This window comes from Lactuca sativa, chromosome 4 (assembly GCF_002870075.4).
Source record: "Lactuca sativa cultivar Salinas chromosome 4, Lsat_Salinas_v11, whole genome shotgun sequence".
In the NCBI taxonomy this organism is placed as follows: Eukaryota; Viridiplantae; Streptophyta; class Magnoliopsida; order Asterales; family Asteraceae; genus Lactuca; species Lactuca sativa.
Window position 1 is genome coordinate 335,287,620 of NC_056626.2, and position 21,944 is coordinate 335,309,563.

Consider the following 21,944-nt stretch of genomic DNA (forward strand, 5'->3'; position numbering starts at 1 on the left):
GGTGAGTAAAGTCAAGATCTACAAGATCCAATGCAAACAACACTTCTCCAATGAGCTCTTTCTTCTCCAAGATGCACCAAGAACACTTTAAAGCACTCAAAACACCTTCTTTTGCTCAAAAGACTCAACCTAGGCTTAGGGTTTTCATGGAAGGGTGTTAAAGAGGTGGAGGCTGAGAATGGAATGAGTTTATGGACGTTAAGGAGCTTAAATAGGGCTCAAACCACGAAAATAGGGTTTGGGTACTGATCGCATATGCCCAACATACTCCAGGTATGCCCAACTTACTCTATGTATGCCTAGTACACCCAACGTACTAGACTAAGCCCCAAAACCTTTCTAACTTCAAACGGTCATAACTTTGTCTCAACTCCGATTTCGACGATTTTTATATCCACAGAAAGGTATTATGGAGCTCTATAACCCTATATAATTACTTTTGAATTAAAACACATCAAAATAAAATCCATAATTCATAAAAGAAGTTTGAAACACCACTTCCCATTTTACTCTTTGACTCCAAAGCACAACTAAATTCTTAGATCACACAATCTAATTACCGATATCCAAATAGGTCTAAACCTCTCCTTCCCAAAGCCCGGAGCCTTATGATACTTGATATTCGGGTAAAGGCCCTGAATTATGAAACGACTCGAAATAGGGTATTACAAGTAGTGATGGGAGTATTGGTTTCTTCTGTTTTTTCCTGTAGCAACCACACTAGCCTGTCCAATCTTCTTCCGTGGTTTTTTCGAGAAATCCCACCATTCAGGATATCCAATAATCTTATAACACTGTTGTTTTGAGTGTCCTTCTTCATAACAATGATTACAAGTAAGGGTATTTCCCTTATTATTAGAGGTTTTTCCTTTTGTGGGGCGGCTTCGAGTAGTCAAATGAACCATGCCATCAGATTTAACCTGTGTTTCTTCCATTGTGTGTCTTTGATTTTGGTCCTTTGGTACATATGCATAACATGACTCAAGGTCAAGGAGTGGATCTTTCCTTAGGATTTCACTTCGGGCTTGGTTGAACCCTAGATCAAGACCGACCAAAAATATGTGTACTTGACGACGAGCCAGAGTCTTGAGAAGAGATACGATGTGACATCGTCATCTTGATCTTTCTTCTTAATATCGAGTCAATTTCTTGAAAAATACTTACCAGTTTGATGTAGTATGTAAGTATATTTCTTCCTTTTTGATGCGTGGTGAAAGATCTCTGATTCAATTCGAATAATTGTGTTTCTTCGGTGCCATCATAAAAGTCTTAGCAACCACATCCTATATTTCTTTAATCGTCTAAAGTCTGATGAGTGATACATCAAAAGTGGACTCACAGAATCGATGAGCTAGCCCTTGACATGATGGTTATCAATAACCCAAGCTTCCATCTTTTTTTCTTCGATTGGTTTCATGTTAGAACCAATGAGGAACCCTAATTTTTTCCTTGCTCCGATTCGCATCTCCATGAGTTGCGACCATAACGGGTAATTCTCATCATCCAAGATGATTCCGGATAGAAACATTGCATCTTGTACATTTTGTACAATGACATGAGGGATTTCTTTTTCGTTCATGGTGAGGGGTTTTCGAGAGTAAGGAGGTAATTCTAATGGTCTCTACTTCCGGTATTGCTCTGATACCATGTGAAACAGAGAGAAATATTTCTAATTTTCTATATATTCAGCTTCTTGGCAAGAGACCCAATTTATACACAAGGTTACACCAAGAAAAGAAAAGGAAACAATCATATAAAAAGAAGAAAATAACTACAAAGAAATACAAGATATAGGAGCATTAATGCATGTGAATCAAACCCATATTTATCTTTATAGGAAGCTCTCCATAGCAATTTTGATATTATTTAAAGTTAATCGAAAAATGATTATGTTAACGTATAGTTTTTATAAAATAACGGCGTATTCAGTTTTATCTATCTCTGAATAAATAGTTTTCTAATTTAGAATGACAATATATTTTAATAATATTAGGCTGAAAGGAGTGGTAACATCTTTAGCATGTTGCCATATATAATTTTTTAAGGTCACATAAGATTTTTTAAGCCATGTAGGATGAAGAGAGTGGTAACAAAAATGTAAGGAATGGTAACATCTAATCATGTGTTATTTATATTTAAAAAAAAAGAAAGAAAAAAAGAACAGAAAAAAAAAAGATTTAACCAATCAGTGGCATTTATCTCCCAATCTCTTTCTCTTTCCTCACGTTAGGAGTCTGGCGACTTTGTTTTGACAAGGACTTTGACACATTTGTAAGGAGTGGATTTAGCACTATTAGCGAGCTGGAGGCGAGCATGGCAAGCGAGTCACTCCCTCCAGTCTTATAACCTTTTTTATTTCAGGTAAAATATATCCGATAAATGATATAAGAATAATAATATAGTAAAGCTCATCATTTAACAAATCAAAGTTATATCACTTAAAATTAATAAACCAAATACATATGCGTACTTACAAATTATAATAAAAAAAGGATTTTATAATATGTGCCCTTAAGGGCACATATAAAAAATATTAATTAATCACAATTATTATCATAATTAAATGTTAGGCATATTAATTATAAGAAATATTACCATAATTAAATATAAAATTCATTAATAATCTTTATAATTAATGCATTTCACATTTAATTATGATAATAATCATGATTAATTAATACTTCTTATATGCGATATTAGAAAATCCCAGATATTGATAACTTATTTTTTTAATTATTATAATCTAAAAATGGAAAGATAGTACGACATACATGAGTAAGGCCTTAAAGGGTATGGTATTTAACTAGCAAAAGAAGGAAAAAGATGGGGGGCCAGAGCCTCCGCCGCCTCTACATAGCAAAACACATTACTATAAGACTCATCGGAGTGGTATGCGGTTTTAGACCGCGGCCGCGCCACGTGGGACAGAAACACCGCCCCTAGGGTGCGGTTTTGGGCGGTCGAGACCGCAGTGCGGCCCTTGAGGACCGCGTTCGCTGATTGGCTGCCACTTTTTTGACCGTTCAAGATTCTTGCGACCGGATTTTTTGTTTTTTTTTTTTTTTTGTTTTTTTTTGTTTTTTTTTTTTTTTAACCTTTTACTCCATCTATATATACATATCTTTACTTTTACATTTACACAACCTTTAAACACATATAAATACAACCATTTCCTCCAACCCTTTGAAAAATGTCATCTTCCAAACGACCTAATAAAGAAAAAACACCCGTCAGAAATACCAACACCCCAGTACCTTCGTTTGATCAACCGATATTCTCACCTCCGTATTACCACTACGGCGGTATGTATCCGTATTTTCCACAACGGCCAGGGCAACCACAACCACAAACACCACCACTACCACAACCCGACCCGGATTTTAATCCATTTGATTTTTTGTCCCAACCCGAGTTTGTGCAACAAACACAAACACAACCAGAAACGGTCGTTTCTGATTCTGAACCGGAATTCGTTACAGAAACTCAGCCCACTCGAGCAGCGCCTAAAAGAAAAGAGAAGGCGGAGGCTAAATGTTGGGAACCTTTGGAAGCGTTGGTGTTGGCACAATCTTGGATCGATATTTCAGAAGACGCGACGGTTGGAAAAGACCAAAAGCATGACCGCTTTTGGATTCGAGTTTTACACAGGTTCCATAAAGGAATGAACCGTGGAGAATACCGTTCAAAACATCAAGTGTACTCCAAATGGGGGAAGATGAACAAGGAAGTCATGTTGTTTAATGACTTGTGGAACAACATGAAACGTCAATGGAAAAGTGGAGAAAGTGATGAAGTCATTTTGAAGAAAGCCTTAAAAGTGTATCAAAAAGAAAATTTGAAGACTTTCAAGTTTCTTGAAGTTTGGAATTTTTTGAAAGATAACAGGAAATGGCTGAGTAGCAAAACATCTGACCAACATATCGACAGTGGGTCAAAACACAGCAGAACATCTGAGTCCGACCACACTACATCAGATGCTCGTGTTCAGTTTGATCTGAACGAAGATGAACCTGTTCCAGTTTCACCACCTTCCCGACCATTGGGAAGAGACAAATCAAAAAGCAAAGGCAAAGGCAAAGCGTCGGATTCAGATGATTTGAAAGAAATGGGAACCGACATGAAGGATATAAAAGAGAGAATGGACAAGATTTTGAAAATTGCTTCTGAAAGAGAGCTTCGGAAACAAAGGGAGAGCGACATGCGAATACTAGCAATGGACACGTCGAATATGACCGGGGCCGAGCTTGAAGTGGTTTTGGCGATGAAGGAGGAAGTGAAAAACCGTTACATGACTCGTGGCTAATTTCTAGTTTTTTTTTTCAAGGTTTCTAGTGTGTTTTTTTTTAAGTTGTTGGTTTTTTGTTTCTACGTTGTTTTTCTAAATTTTTAGGTTTTTTTTTTTTTTTTTTAAATTAAGTAATGTATGGTATTTGTATTTTTAATTAATGAACTATTATGTTTTTAAAATTATGTTTTTTTTTATTAAAAAACAAGTTTTTTTAAATTAAAATAGTTAAAAAAAAAAAAGAAAAAAAAAAGAAAAAAAAATAAAACTAAAACTGTGGCACCACACCCTTGGTGTGGCAAGAAACCACACTTAAGTGGTAAAATCCGACGTGGCGCTTACGTGGCGAGGGAGGGAGTGCGGTTTCGGTGGCACCACTCCCTCCAGCCTAAAGACCGTAAATGTAGTTTACTCTTAAGGACTAGGAAGTAGGCCCCAGATAGAGTTTACGATATGAATTTGTGGATTGTGACTTCTTCAGCTGCACCAAGATGGCCCCCCGCTTATATAAGGTTTTGAGTTGTGGTCTCAAGATAACTCTTTTAGACCTTCATTTCCATGTTTTTTGTTTAAATACAACAATATCGATTTCTCTACTCTTTGAGTTCCAGCTAACACTTTAACACATACACACACAAAAAAGGAATGGAATCAGCGACGGTTGTTATGTATCCTTCTCCGGGGAGAGGCCACCTGGTTTCCATGGTGGAGCTCGGAAAACTCATCCTCAACCACCATCCTTTTGTCTCTCTCGTCATCCTCATCACTCCGCCACCTTTTGAAACCGGCCCCACAGAAAAATACATCAAAACCGTCTCTGCCACCGTCCCTTCCATCACGTTCCACCACTTCCCGATCATCGCTATTCCACCAGGCTTCTCTTCTGATATCATCCGCCTTAATTTCGCTATCCATGAGCTTTACGACCCTATTTTGCACAACACACTCGTAGCCATCACGGAGAAATCCACCATTAAAGCTGTGATCCTTGATTTCTTTACGAACGCAGCTTTCCAAGTCTGTAAAAACCTCGACTTACCCACTTACTACTTCTACACAGGTGGCGCTTCCGGCCTCTGTTCGTTCTTACATCTCCCCACCATCGACAACATCACCTCCGGCTCCATTAAAGATCAAAATCTTGTGTTTGATATTCCTGGAGTACCTCCAATCCATTCTTCCCATTTTCCCGCAGGTTTCGTTGATAAAAACAGACCCGCCTACAAAGACTTCATAAACACAGCCAGAACCATGGCAAAATCCACCGGCATCATTGCAAACACCTTTCTTGGGTTCGAAAAAAGAGCTGTTGACGCTCTCCGGGATGGTAAATGCACCCCCGAAGGTCAAACTCCACCAACTTATTTCATTGGACCTTTGATCGCTGATGACAATGAAGTGGATCCTAGTGAAAACGAGTGCTTAAAATGGTTGAACTCACAACCAATTAAAAGTCTAGTGTTTTTATCCTTCGGGAGTGTGGGTGTTTTCAAGAAAAGGCAGGTGAAAGAAATAGCGATCGTTAGAGAGTAGCAAGCAAAGATTTTTGTGGGTGGTGCGATCACCACCCGATGATGAAAGTGTGTCGAATTCCGGTGGTAATAAAGAGCTCGATGTTGATGCTATTTTTCCAGAAGGGTTTATCGCGAGGACTAGGGATATGGGACTGGTGGTGAAAAATTGGGCACCGCAGCTGGCGATACTTGGTCATGAATCGGTGGGTGGATTTGTGAGTCATTGTGGGTGGAACTCGACGCTTGAAGCGGTGGTAAATGGGGTGCCAATGGTTGCATGGCCATTGTACGCGGAGCAGAAGATGAATAGGGTGTATTTAGTTGAAGAAATGAAGGTGGCACTCGCTTTGGATATTGAGCCAGATGGGTTTGTAACTGCGATGGCTGTGGAGGAGAAGGTGAAGGAGTTGATGGAGGGTGAAGAAGGGAGAATAGTAAGGGAACAGGTTTTAGAGATGAGTCGAAGGGCAAAAGCTGCGACGGCAGACGGTGGCTCCTACCGTGTCGAGTTCAAAATTTTATGTGATTCATGGATCACCATGTAGTGTGATCGGCCGGTGTTTAATGTGTTAAGTTTATAGGATATTAGCTGAATGTCTTTGTGTGTGTTGGGTATGGAAATCATATAGTTAAAATAGTTAAAATATAAATAAATATATGTAAGCTGTTTATTTGTCATTAACTATAAAATAATGACTTTTATTGTAGTTAAAAAGTTGATTTAAACATTGTGGAGGCTTTGGTGCCGAATTGTTAGTTTTCAGGAGATGATGTGGTTTGGGGGATATTCCCTTACGGTTGGTCGCGTAACATGCAATCAATTAATGTAAGCACAAAGAATACGATTGACAATGACCTTTGTATTAAAAGACACATATTTATTCTTCAATAATCAATCACGACCCTTAATTGCATTTTAATCTTATGTTTTTTAACATTAGATTAGATTAGATTGCTGACGTCATCTTCTTCAAATAAAATTCAAATACAATTATATTTAATTATAAAATCTTTAAAATTATAGAATCTTTAAATTCAATAATTACACTATCAATTACAGCATATCAGTTTATTTATATACAAGATATTAGTTTCTCTAATTAATATTGTTTCTAATTTAACTCTCTTATTTATAGCTTTTGGCTTCAAAATTCAAACCCGTTTAGTTTTTATTTAATTTTTTTTTAAAAACTCATTAAATAAGCATATCAATAATTTGGTCATTAACCTATAAAATCTAATCTAATCCTATTAAATTATCAAAATATTTAAGAGTTAAAAATAAAGTCAATATTATTTATAATTTATCTGCCGGTATATCCCACGTAAAATAAATCAATTTGAGATAATGGTTTTGAATTTAAAACTCATTAATTAAGCAAGTCAATTAATTTGAAATTTTGATTCAATATAAGTGATATCATTTTTTTCCAGATGAACAACCGAAAATCTCCAAGATAATATTTTAGGATCCTATTTTTTTGGAAGATAGTGATTTCATTATTGAAAAACAACATATATATATACACGATTACATTGAAGTTGTTCTTTTTACGATTTTGGATTGAGTCGTATGATTTACAGTGTACTTCTTCAACAATCTTATTCTATAATTCTTTTTTTTAGGTTTTTTTCTTTATCATGTTCTCCTTCTTCTTCTACAATTTATTGTATTTACTTTGTTCTTATTACTTGTTATTACTGTATTCCTGTTGAGAGGTCATGAAAAAAGCTAATCAATCTACTTTAAGTATGTTAGTTTCATTTATTTAGTTATAGAAACAAAATTATATCCTTTATATTAATTTTTTAAATATGTTGACATATGTTTGTCAAGAGAAAGTCATAAAAGTCGTTTTAACGTATGATGGCAAAACTCGTGGAACGGACCAAAAGCAAGATGAAGAAGTTTTTTATTGTTACACTTCAACTTGCATGAACAAATACATATATCTTGTTCTAAGTTTTTTAATAATTCTTTTATACATATTATTATACTCTTTAGTTAAATTTTCTAATTTTATATTATTGTATTCGTTTATATCAATGGCTTTAGTTTCAAAATCGACATTCAAGTACAAGACTTTACCGGTGTGGTGTGTAACACCCGTAGATCAGGGCTAGTCAATTTAAGGACAATGAGCGTCAAAAAAATGACTTTTTGATGGAAGATTATTTAGAAGGAGTAATCTTAACTAAGTTGTAGTATATGTTAAAGTATTTTGTACATATAAAGAACACTGAAATCCGAGTTATAACGAAGAAGTTATGACTTGTCGAAGTTTCGCGACAGAACCAGCACGACACTACGCGACGTAAATAATGAATTTACGATAGAGCGATATTTGGCCTTAGTGATCTAAACGAAAGTCATAGAATAGTGAAACCGAGAGTGTGCATAAAAAGAACGTCCAAATCTGACTTTGTATGAGAAAGTTATGATTTTTCTAAGTTTCAGCTTAGCAGTATGCAGCCCAAAGTTCGAATATGAGATCGAGTGGTTTCTAGCCGAAACAATCTAAACGAGAATCGAAGATCTCGTCGATAGTAGTGCAACGGTAAAAAGACAGATGAAAACGGACATCTGATGAAGAAGTTATGAATTACTAATGGAGTTTTCCTGTCCCGGCCTACTAAAAATAATATAATAAAAATAAAGTCAAAACTAGCTGACGGAGTCTAAATGAGAGTTGTAGAGCATAATCTCACCTACGTGTTGATATAAAGAATGTCGAAAACGGAGCTTGTATGCGAAAGATATGAATTTCTAAAGTTCGGGGCACGAATTTCAACCCCTGTGTCAGAACTCACGACGTGAGCAGGTGATGGACATCTTCTAGGGCAAGTTGCTTGATGACGAACACAATGACATCGAGCTCACGACATGAGCATTATGAGAACTGCATGTTATATGTGTTCCAACTCTATGAGAACTGCATGTTATATGTGTTCCAACTCTATGAGAACTGCATGCTAGTACAGAATTGTCGGTATGATAGCCAGAGTAGTATATGCTTGATTATGTTACTCGATGCCCGAATGTTGCTTGCTTTGTGCTTTTAGGAGTCTTAGTTACCTCTTACTAACCAGTAAATGAATATGTTACGTTACATATTATGAGGATTAAACAATTTCAGAAGGTTAGGTCAAGCTCTATTACGCAGCTCTTGTTTGAGTCCAACCGTTGTAGGGTATGATCTTTCATTCGAAGAATTATCTAGTCTTAGTGATATGTAATAGTGTTTACGAGCTAGTTAGGGGGAGGTATCCGGGACTTCTTGTGCAGCTAATAGCGGAGAGTGGGTTGGCGATTACCCTAGGGCGAGCCTAGGATGAGAGTGGCAGAGAGCAGTAGCAGTAGGAGGGACTTGGTGGAATCAAGGCACTTCTTGAGGAAAGTACGGATAGATGTGGAAGGTAGTATGGGCCCATACTATTGAAAGCAGAGGATCCGTACTCGAATCAAGGAAGGCTGAGACAAGACCAGGGAACTCGTAGCAGATATGATCCCTCGAGTTATAATTGTATTTTGACGTTTGTCATTATGTGTTTTCAGAATGGTGGTTTTACACCCTAGACCAGCAGTCGGTAGTTCAGGTGCCGGAGAGGGATCAGGTCCAGGCTCTGGCTCTGGAGTCGAGCATTTGGATAAGCAGACTAGGGAGTTTATCTCCTCAGATATCACGCGTAGCATACTTGAGCAGACTCATGTGATCTTCGGTTTGATCAAGGAGGGTATTCTGGAGCTTATGGATGAGATGTTGGTTGTGATTTGCACTGAGGTGGCGACCATGATGGGGTCGCGCACGCTCACGTTCAGAGAGTTCAGAGCATGTAGAGCTCCTGGTTATGAGGGGGCCCGAGACCCCATTGCTAGTACCCGATGGTTGGCAGATGTCGCCAACGCATTCCGCACCAGCAGATGTCCCGAGGAGGACAAGGTTAGGCTTGCGTCCTGTCTTCTGAAGGGTCGGGCACGTGATTGGTGGGAGGAGGTTGGGAGAGCCATTGGAGATGACACCGTGTTAGATGCCATAACCTGGAGTGATTTTACGACTAGGTTCAGAGCCGAGTTCGCACCTGTTATCGAGGTGCAGCAGCTTGCCAGGGAGTTCCAGGATCTCCAGCAGACGACAAAGACTATGGCAGAGATTACCGCCAAATTTAGGGAGAGGGCCCTCCTTGTTCCGCAGTACGCGGCGGACGAGGAGATGAAAAAGGCTCGATATCATGAGATCAACGATGTCTCAAGTTTACACCAAACATAAACTCAATATATTTAGTAGGTAAGGCTTATTCAAGAACATAAAAAAAGAAGCTATCATCTTCTTATGTCTTTACAACATTTAAGATCAACGATGTCAAAATAAATAGACTATTGTTGGAAACACTGAGATTATGACTCGATAAAAGTTTTGCATCTAGCTGGAGAAAAAATATCTCTCCTATTAGAGCTTATAGTAAATATGCATAAAAAACACAACATAAAATACTTAAAATGAACAATGATATTTATTATTAATACAAATTAAGAATACATACCTTGTTATTAAGACATATATTTCATCCCCACATAAATAGGGGTTGTCGAGATGATATATCATAATGAATAACACCATCAAATGATAGATTAAGGATCATAACATTTCAAAAATATATGAATCAAAATGATATGTACAAATAATTTATGACTAGATGTAACAAATCAGTAAATACAATGATCTAATTTGATTAATCTATGATCAAAAATATTCTATTATTCAAATGTGTTATGATCCAAGGACACGAATAAGCCGATAAACAAATCAATGATATGAATTGATCCAAAAGAGTATAAAAAATTAATGATATCAGATAATTTCCCTAGTCTTATGATGAAAACATGTTATTATCCAAAACACAATACTCTAAATACAAATATTCGTAAACATAATATAAACAAGTTGTAACAATATTATATTTTTATGGTGTATTGGTAAAGATGGTTAGTCCACAATAACTAAATCTTCTGATGTCATATTTGTTTTCTTTTATTTAGAAGTCGTATATAATTTTTCTTTAGAAGGTTGGTCTTTATCCATTTAGACATCTTTTTTACAATCTGCATTCTTATTCTTTTTTATGATCTCATTTCTTCTACGTACAACTACAAAGCCATAAATCTCCCACCCTTTCTGCCAAACATCTATATATATATATATATATATATATATATATATATATATATATATATATATATATATATATATATATATATATAATATAAGTTTATAACCTGTGGAAACCACGGTTAAAAAATTAATTAAACTTTCTAAGTAAAAACTCAAAACTATTAATTAATAATTTTGAATAACTTATTAACTAAAAGATACTTTTTTAGTTATATATCAAATTATAATCGTTGATTCAAATAAATACGTAAAATATATTATCTTATAATTTGTATAAATTATATTTTATTATAATTTGTATAAATTTTATTTTATTTAATTCTAATATTATTAATTTAATGTAATTAAAATGTGATTTAAATTTTGATATTTGAAATTTGAAAAGGATAATTATTAGATTGACAAATGTCATGATATTAATTACAAGTGCCAATAGATTGACAAGTGTCATGATATTAATTACAATGCCTAAAATGGTGACACATGATATTAATTAAGAATACATACCTTGTTATTAAGACATATATTTCATCCCCACATAAATAGGGGTTGTCGAGATGATATATCATAATGAATAACACCATCAAATGATAGATTAAGGATCATAACATTTCAAAACTATATGAATCAAAATGATATGTACAAATAATTTATGACTAGATGTAACAAATCTAATACAATGATCTAATTTGATTAATCTATGATCAAAAATATTCTATTATTCAAATGTGTTATGATCCAACGACACGAATAAGCCGATAAACAAATCAATGATATGAATTGATCCAAAAAAATATAAAAAATTAATGATATCAGATAATTTCCATAGTCTTATGGTGAAAACATGTTATTATCCAAAACACAATACTCTAAATACAAATATTCGTAAACATAATATAAACAAGTTGTAACAATATTATATGTTCATGGTGTATTGGTAAAGATGGTTAGTCCACAATAACTAAATCTTCTGATGTCATATTTGTTTTCTGTTATTTAGAAGTCGTATATAATTTTTCTTTAGAAGGTTGGTCTTTATCCATTTAGACATCTTTTTTACAATTTGCATTCTTATTCTTTTTTATGATCTCATTTCTTCTACGTACAACTACAAAACCATAAATCTCCCACCCTTTCTGCCAAACATCTATATATATATATATATATATATATATATATATATATATATATATATATATATATATATATATATATATATATATATATATATATATATACTAGTTTATAACCCGTGGGAACCACGGTTAAAAAATTAATTAAACTTTCTAAGTAAAAACTCAAAACTATTAATTAATAATTTTAAATAACTTATTAACTAAAAGATATTTTTTTAGTTATATATAAAATTATAATCGTTGATTCAAATAAATACGTAAAATATATTATCTTATAATTTGTATAAATTATATTTTATTATAATTGGTATAAATTTTATTTTATTTTTATTCTAATATTATTAATTTAATGTAATTAAAATGTGATTTAAATTTTGAAATTTGAAATTTGAAAAGGAGAATTATTAGATTGACAAGTGTCATGATATTAATTACAAGTGCCAATAAATTGACATGTGTCATGATATTAATAACAATGCCTAAAATGGTGACACATGATATTAATTAAGAATACATACCTTGTTATTAAGACATATATTTCATCCCCATATAAATAGGGGTTGTCGACGTTTGTTATATATATATATATATATATATATATATATATATATATATATATATATATATATATAGGGTTAGGTTATTTTGTTTTTACTATCTATTGTGTGCATGTATGATTGATTCTAGATCAATAATTTTAGTTATTTTAAAAAAGTAATTAATACATATTACATATTGAAGATATAATGGATATTAATTACATATTCAGCATTTAATATGCATTAACTACATTCTTAAAATAACTAAAATGATTGGTCCGGAATCAATCATACATGCACACAATAGATAGTGAAAACATTTGAACCTAACTATATATATATATATATATATATATATATATATATATGTATGTATAACCAAGATGAAATAAGAAGTAAATATTTGATAGGAAGGGTAAGAAGTGCACCACTTGCATATTTTTTGATCGACCAACGAAAGAAATCATTAGATGATACAAAAATAACATTTATCATAAAAAGAATACGCTAAGAAAAAAAAAAAAAGCAAAGATGATTCATTTTTCAGACCACTTTAGTGAATAATCGCAAAAAGTGAAGCATTGTTGCGTTTTTTTGGAATTTTTTTGCAGATCATATTATTTTTATATTATCTAATAATTCATTATGTTGATTCGCCAAAAATCATACAAATGTTGCACTTTTTACCCTTCCTAACAAATATTTCATATATATATATATATATATATATATATATATATATATATATATATATATATATATATATATATATATATATATATATATATATATATATATAGGTTCATGCAAGTAGATTTTATCTTATAAAAATCAAACACATGTACTTTATAAATTAAACTTATTAGCAATTAATTAAATATAATAAGTTTACATTAAAGAGTGTTATGATTATATACATTTAAAGGTGGTTTTAACAACTATTTGTTTTTACACATCCTTAACTACTTTGAAATTCAAGTTTTCATAATAAAAATGTCAAAAAAATATATTTTCTTAATATGAAACAATTTCTTATGTATCATCAGTTATCATCATATACTTCAAAGTTTGGTTGGATTCTTGTCCAATATATATATATATATATATATATATATATATATATATATATATATATATATGTGTGTGTGTGTGTGTGTGTGTGTGTGTGTGTGTGTGTGTGTGTAAAAATTTTTGATTTTTTTAACGAGGAAAAAATAAATCGGTTAAAAACCATATTGGGATCCAATTTTTGGAAAATTTGGTTAGTAATGTAAGGTCCAATATGGTCTTGAGTTCAGGATTCTAATCTAGTAATAATTTGATGGATCGGATTATCCAATCCAAATTATGTAAAACTGGTTTTTTAGAATCAGGTGTTCGTATCGGATAAGATCCAAATAGGATACCTGGTTTCAATATACATCTTTAGATAATATTTTTTTTTCATACAGAAAGAATACAATAAAATTACAATAAGATAATAATCAGTAGATAACACTCTCTATTAGACCGAATGATTACTAATAAGATTACATTATGATATTATCATCTTTCATATAATCAAAATATAGTAATTAGTAAAAATAAGTAATATAATATCATATGGATATAAAGATTTACTGAGTTTATTGTAATACTCCATTTATCAAACAAAAGAAATATAGTACCCTCTGTCATATAAATAGAATATAGTAAGTTAATACATTTTGTCAAACATAGCGAATATATTAATATAATATGTTATGTTTAGATGGCAAGAATCTAATAGTATCTATAGTTTTCCATTCAAAAAATCAATAACTTTATCTTTAGTGTGCTCGTAATATCTATGGATTTTTCTGAAGACTATCGGGTAATTTACAATCTTATTCTTTGAAATCCTAAATTTTTAATTGACAATTTCTTGTCTTTTATGTAAAAAAATTGCAAGTTTCTTTCATCGTTTTATATTTAAAAACATAAAAGAAATCTCAAATAAAGTCCCAAAAATTTGGTTCAGTTCACGTTTTATTCATAAATTAATTTTTGTTTACGAAAAATTCTAAAAACCGGCAAAAGTTTGCATTTTGACCCTTTTTGACCGGTGGAAACCAGTAACAAATTAATTTGTGACTATTTCATAAACTGATTTAAAATATTGAAACTTTTCTGAAAACAAAAATATTAGAATTTTTTTACAGACAAAAACCTTGTTGTTGTTGCTGTTGCTGTTGCTGTTGCTGTTGTTGTTGTTGTTGAAAATATAAATAAGTATATTATTTTTTAAATTCGTTATTATTAATATTTTTAATAATACATATAAATACAATTAAATGAAAAAAAAATAGTATGAACATTTTTTAAAGGTGAAAATGGAGGGGGCGGTGATGTTTTAAGCATTGAAATCATGAATGTTTGTTTGTATATTATCACTTTGTATATTGTTATTTCACATTTATTATTATTGTTTTCAATTCAGTATATTTATACTTAACATTTTGAAACAAGTTGCCTATTTGTAAAATTATTTATAAATAGTTTAAGGTAGAAGAATTTCTCACTTTGTATATAAAATTGTTTAAGGTAGAAAGAATTATTTTCAAATCCACCAAATCTACTACAAATATCTACATAGGTAACTCATATCAAAATTCAAAAATATTAATTACAATATCTTGTTTAATAAAAAGTAATATGACATGTTTTGCTTTATCACACTAGATATGCTATGTTTCCAAAAAACCACATGACTAAGTAATGAAAAAGAGCAACACATATGTTGGTAATTCAAATACTTAAATACAAGACATACACATATAGCACATGCTCACACACTAATACATGTGGTAGCAGACCCAATCATAATCTTGACATGATCCCAATTGCGGACCCAAACTTGATTCAAGAATATATATATATATATATATATATATATATATATATATATATATATATATATATATATATATATATATATATACACACACACTACTTTATAAAGCATATATAATACGAATCCCAAAAGTTTTAAGACCAAAGTCTTAAAAATAATGAGGTTAGATATGAAGCCCTAGATTTAATTTGGATGGTATAGATTATTAAGAGGTATGGTGATCCATGTGAATAAGTTTAAGTCAATAAAAAGAAAGCATTCACATTATAAAATAGATTGATGTCGTCTCCTCATTTTAGAACAAAACCTTTGTGATACTGTAACTTAGTTTTCTCTTTACGCTCTCTATAACGTAAAAAACCATTATCAACATCATCTCCACTCTTGGTTACAACTACCGCTACCTCTATCCATAGGAACATTCGTCTTCGATGACGGCTATCGTGCTGTTGCACACCAACATGTGTCAACTACACCTAACCCATAGATATATACCTGAGCCGTCTCCACCATCAATCTCAGATGCCTCCGCCTCCGCCTCCATACCAAACTGACGTCAATGCTGACACAGGATAACCTAGATCTATTATCAGTTCCATCGTTTCTTAGTACCATCAGTGTTTAAGCTACTCAACTCATCCAGTCACCACATCTCTTTTTCTAATATTGCCATGGTGTCTTTATCGATTACATGTTGTGAACATAGAAAATGACTTAGCTTTTCCTTTTTTAAATACATAAATATTCATAGGATCAGAGTACTTGATATTAGACAGCTTCTAAATTGTTTTTTGTTTTTTGAGATCTTACTCCCCATCTTTATGTATTTGTATTTGAATACGAAGGTTTTGTGTTATATCTATGTGTGGGTATTTATGATATGTTGTACATGTCTGTATGATATATATCATGTGTGTATCTTTAATTATATATTTATGTTTTGTCACAGAAACTGTTTAATCATTTCTCTCTTTTTTTTTCTTTGTGGATAAATTATAATGTGTATAGTCTGTGAATGAGTTTATATGTGAAATGTTCTTCCATTTTTTATTCTTGGTTGTGTCATGGTTTCAGGTTTTTTCTTAAATTGTTCTAAGCCATTAAAAATTGACCCAATTAATATTAACAACTCAAATTAATACATTAATAGATAGAACGTTAATGAGTACAAAAAAGCTACATTTTGAGTTTATTTGAAATCTATAAAGTCACGTCAATAACAAATTAGTTTTCTAGCTATTAACAAACTAATATTTAAGAGTTTATTTGAAATCTATAAAGTCATGTCAATAACAAATTAGCTTTCTAACTATTAACTAATTAATATTTAAGAAAAGAACTTAATATATTAGATATAGTGTTTTATAATTATATTATTAATAAAATGTTTCATAATTAATTAAAAAGTATTTGTATTTTTTTTTGAAAGTAGAAACGTTTGATATTATGATGCCTATTATACGGATATAGTAATGATTTAAATAAACAAATGAATAGATAATGTCAAATTTTCTAATGAAAATATATGTTTCTTTTATTTTTCTAATGGAACACATGAATAATTTTGTTTAAGAGTTGGTGCTATTGAACTAAGATGATAATGAGCTGTAGTTTAAATAAGACTATAGTTAAAATAAAATAACGTTTAATATAAAGGAAAGTTTAATCTAACGAATTAATTATTATAATTATAAAATGAATGTTATATTATGAGAGGAAGAGATATAATATGAGTAATTTTGGAAGTAATTTTTAAATTTAAAAGATGGTGATATTGTTATTATGACGTGTCCGAAGGGCAAGGGTCTCCAACTCTCCATCATACATACTTATAAAGTCAGCGTTTTTCTTAAATCTCATGTATTTGAAACCCCCTTTTTTAACTTCTTTTCACCACATTCATTTGAAACTCTCATGACTTTTCAATTTCTTTACAATAATACTATAAATAAGTTAAATAATGTTCTATAAACAAGAGAATGTTTCCTCTTCTATAAATAAGAAATGTTGTGAAATGTTTCAAAGGGACCAAACCATGAGAACTTCATCATGCCTATGTTTGTAGGATTTTGAAGGTATTATTTGGTGAGATTGTCTATATTGACAAGTGTCTAGTTAAATTTTAGAATTCCAAAAATGGTTTTGAACCAAATTTTTTTTAGGTTTAAACCGTGTTTCAGTTAGAAAAAAAAATATGTAGTTGGGTATATTTAGTTGAACCGGAGCTGGATCAATTTGGACCGATAAAGGAATCATTTTCATTTCACAACAAACATTTGAAACTCCCATGATTTTTCAAATTATTTCTAATAATATTATAAATAAGTTACATAATTTTATATAAATATAAAAAAGCATCTACATAAACCTAAAATTATAACTGTTTGAAAAATCACTTTGATTCAAAAGCATGAAATATATACAAACCGGGTTTCACTAGAAAAAAAAATTATGTAGTTTGGTATATTTAGTTGAATCGGTCCGAGTTTGATCTATTTGGACCATAAAATAAGCATTTTCCTTTCACTACATACATTTGAAACTCCCATGATTTTTCAAATTGTTTCCAATGATATTTTAAAAAAGTTACATAATGTTCTATAAATATAAAAAAACATATACCTAAACATAAAATTATAATTGTTTGAAAATTCGATTTGATCAAAAGCACGAAATATATACGCAAATTATATTTTATAAATGAATTATCTTTATAATGAACTTTTGAATCTTCAAAATACATATAAACAAACTTTCTATATTAAGTACCTAACTGAATTTTTGATTTTAGAATTGAACAAAAAGTTATTCAATAAAAACTTACTTTTTTGGATAGTAACTTACGAGATTATAGAAAAATAGAACTATTGAACAATAAAGAAATGGTAAACAAGAGAAAGGTGTTTTACTAAATAAGTTGAATAATGTTTTATTAACAAGAAAGCGTGTTTTATTACAATGTCTTCATCCCACATCGATGGTGAGAGTAAACAATAGAACGTTTCCTCTTTTATAAATATGAAAGGTTGTGAAATGTTTCAAAGGGACCAAACTATGAGAACTTCCTTATGCCTACCTTTTTAGGATGTTGAGGGTATTCTTTGATGAGATTGTCTTTATTGGCAATTGTCCATTTAAGTTTTAGAATCTTGAAAATACACTACTAGAAAAATAGCCTTTTACGACGCTCATTGCGCATCGTAAAAGGCTCAGACGACGCGCAAATGCGCGTCAAGGAAGGCCCTGTCATAAATAGAGACGACACGCTTTTGGGCGTCATCTATAGACGACGCGTATTTACGACGCTCATTTACAACACGCAATTACGACGCACGTTTACGACACGCAATGCGTATCAAGGAACGCCCTGTCATAAAGGAATACGACACGCATTCGCGCGTCGTAACCTTACGACGCGCGTGTTAATGACGCGCAATGCGTATCAAGGAAGCCCCTGTCAAGAAAGGCCATGTCATAAATGAAGATGACTCACATTTTTGCGTATCGTAATTTTAAATGTTAAAAAAATATTATTTATAGATTTACTAATTTTCAAATTAAATTTGCATTTAATGTCTCATAACAAAAAATAAAATACTATATACAAAAAATACAATCCATTGCATAAAATTTAATATCATACAAATAATCGATCCATGGAAAGATAAAACAAATCAATAGAAGTTGTTTTCTCCCTATACATGATTATTACATACTAAATAACAAACTTTATTTCATATTCATACATATGATTACATTATTCATTAAGAAAAACATATACCTACAGCTAGACTTGGAAGATCCATGATTGAATACGATTTCCAATGTAACTTCGATCCAAATGAGAAGTAAATACCTTACTGAGGACATTACACTTCGACATTCTTCAAACTTTGTGTAGATTGTGTATGCAATGTCCAAAACTGACATGTCATCTGGTTCAGGGAGGTATCTACAAATGTACAAAAGCATTTAATTAACACATATAATAATTGCAGAATAGGATTCAAGATTAACAAGTACATAACATAATATGAAACTACTCATAAAAACAAGAATGCTCAACAGTTTAAGTTTAAAACCACAAATAGACAACAGAAAATGACTCATTTAAACTTGGTAGTTTACCTTGCTGAACTTGTTAGGTGCAGACAGGTTCTTTTATAATTTGTGCTGTCCACATTTAAAGAAGAAGCCAAAATCATTCCCATCTTTCTGATAGCCTCGTCCACCACCTCTCAAAACCTGAAAATCAAAGCACAAAAATGCAAATCACTATAGATTTTTGTACATCATTTTTGCAAAATATAACTATAATGACTTGAAGACGTACAAATTATGATAGCTGAGGACTACCAAATGCAACAAATATTAGTTTAATCTGAAAACCTTTACATATAAAAACAAGGAACATGAAAATATCTATAAAATTCTAACCTGGGAAACTTCAACTTCTTCATTAAGAATAAACAAATCAATAAGAAATTCACATATTTCAAACCTATGAAATTATATTAATGAACATTAGCATATTTTGCACCCACCAAATAAAAAAACAAAATAAATTTACTTTAAATCAGAAGTAAAAAATTGATGAAAGATGTTTACTGAAATATTAAATTAGCTCAACTGCCACCTTCACACTCCGGTCAGATGTTTGTTAATCAAATATGATCACTCTTGGACACGGGCATTAAACTTAATAAAGAATAAAATTTTGCTTTCCATTTGCTTTTCTTATTAGGACATTATAGTTTAAAAATTCTTCTACATATCCTTTCTATGATAGCATATGCTATAAATGGTATATATTTTTCAAAGAAAGCACATTACTATCTGTTGCATTCATCCTTTTTTTTATCTCAAGAAATGTCTCGATTTTCATTAATTGGTAAAAAAATTTAAGTTTTGTTCAGTTTTTACCTGATTGTACTTGGCTAAGCGCTCTCCACGAGAAGGAGAGCATGTTTTGATTTGACAAGAGGCAAGACCAACCGCCAAGTCAGCAATGAAAGAATCATCTGTTTCCCCACTTCTCTATGATATCACCACCATAACTTGGAACCACCATAACCGGTCAGCGATTCATACACGTTTGAGAGGTTAAAACATCTTAGAAAACTTCCTCAGGGCATTATGGTCACATAAATGCTATACATCATCTTCTTCAGGCAGTTTCACTACTATGTAAATACCTGCACCAGCTAGTGCGCCAAGGATAGGAACTGTAAGGTAGATCCATATGCCTTTGTAGTTATTTGCAGCCATTGTTGGTCCCAAGGTTCTTGCTGACTTCATTGATGCTCCTATCAGTGGCCTATATCATTTCAACAAAGGGAAAAATGTGAACAAAGAGGGTACCCCCTTTTTTTTTAAAAAAAACTTCTATCAACATACCCGGTTATCAGAATATTAAGAAGGTTCAATTGATACGTACCCAGCTATAAGAATATTAAGCATGACAGTTGCTCCCACAGCTATTCTCGCTAGCTCGCCAACCTGTGGTCAAATAAAAATCAGGTTACAGTTATTTGAATAATTGCAAATTTTGTCTATGTTCATGTATATGTAAAATTTCCATAGCCAATTTTATATTAATACTAATATATATATATATATATATATATATATATATATATATATATATATATATATATATTACCCATGAAGACCAGGGGTAGATGGGTGATATACACTTGTTAAGCCTAATTGTCTAGCAGCTGAAGCAGTGGTTTCGCCAATGCATGCAACACAACCCTCCCATGTCTGTGGTTCAGGTAGAAGATCCACCGAAGCACTGATGCATGATAAAGATTAACAGATTAGAGGACATTTTTTTGGATTTATTTTTCAGGTTTTATGTTTTTTTGGTTGCATAAAGCAATAAAAATAGCAATGAAAGAAATGTTGTCTTCTTAAAGTCAAAGTCCATGAAAGCATGAGGAAGATATTTGTTGAATTTCGCAATATATTATAACAAAAAAGTTCAAGAACTTTATATCTAAGAATACAAATTATTGGAGTGTAATTGAGACTGAGGAAACCTCTAAATAAATAATCAGATAAGCTTCGGTTCAATTAAGCTTTTTAAATTAGGTCATAAAACAAAGCATTGAACTAACCCCAAAATTTATGTTCTAAAATAACAAAAAAAATGTGTTATTAAATTAAGGAGACCCTCACTTAAGAAACAGAAAAAAGTTGTAGACTTATTTTTGAACTATAGGGAAACTACAAAGTAAATTCTAAAGTAGATGGGAAAAAAGAAAAGTGGATTTAATGATGCTATTAGTTTCTTGAATGGCATTGGATCCACAAGGACTCAATCAAAGATGGTAAACAAAATTATCTCCAATACTTGTTGTAAGTAAAAAGTGAACTGTTAAATTTATAAACTGACTCTAATACAGAATCTGCCCTTTGATAG

At 31.6% G+C, this 21,944-nt stretch overlaps 2 protein-coding genes across 2 annotated transcripts; both read left to right on the forward strand.

Annotated features, from left to right (window-relative positions):
* The first annotated feature begins 3,190 nt into the window (after positions 1-3,190).
* On the forward strand, positions 3,191-4,303 carry LOC128133698 (uncharacterized). Its single transcript, XM_052771218.1, has one exon. It carries the CDS (start codon positions 3,191-3,193, stop codon positions 4,301-4,303), a length of 1,113 nt encoding a protein of 370 aa, XP_052627178.1.
* A 627-nt stretch (positions 4,304-4,930) lies between these two features.
* On the forward strand, positions 4,931-6,344 carry LOC111917887 (UDP-glycosyltransferase 88B1). The gene is given in 2 exon segments (XM_023913521.3): positions 4,931-5,805; positions 5,807-6,344. Coding segments are annotated over 2 exon segments (1,413 nt in total).
* The last annotated feature ends 15,600 nt before the right edge of the window (positions 6,345-21,944 follow it).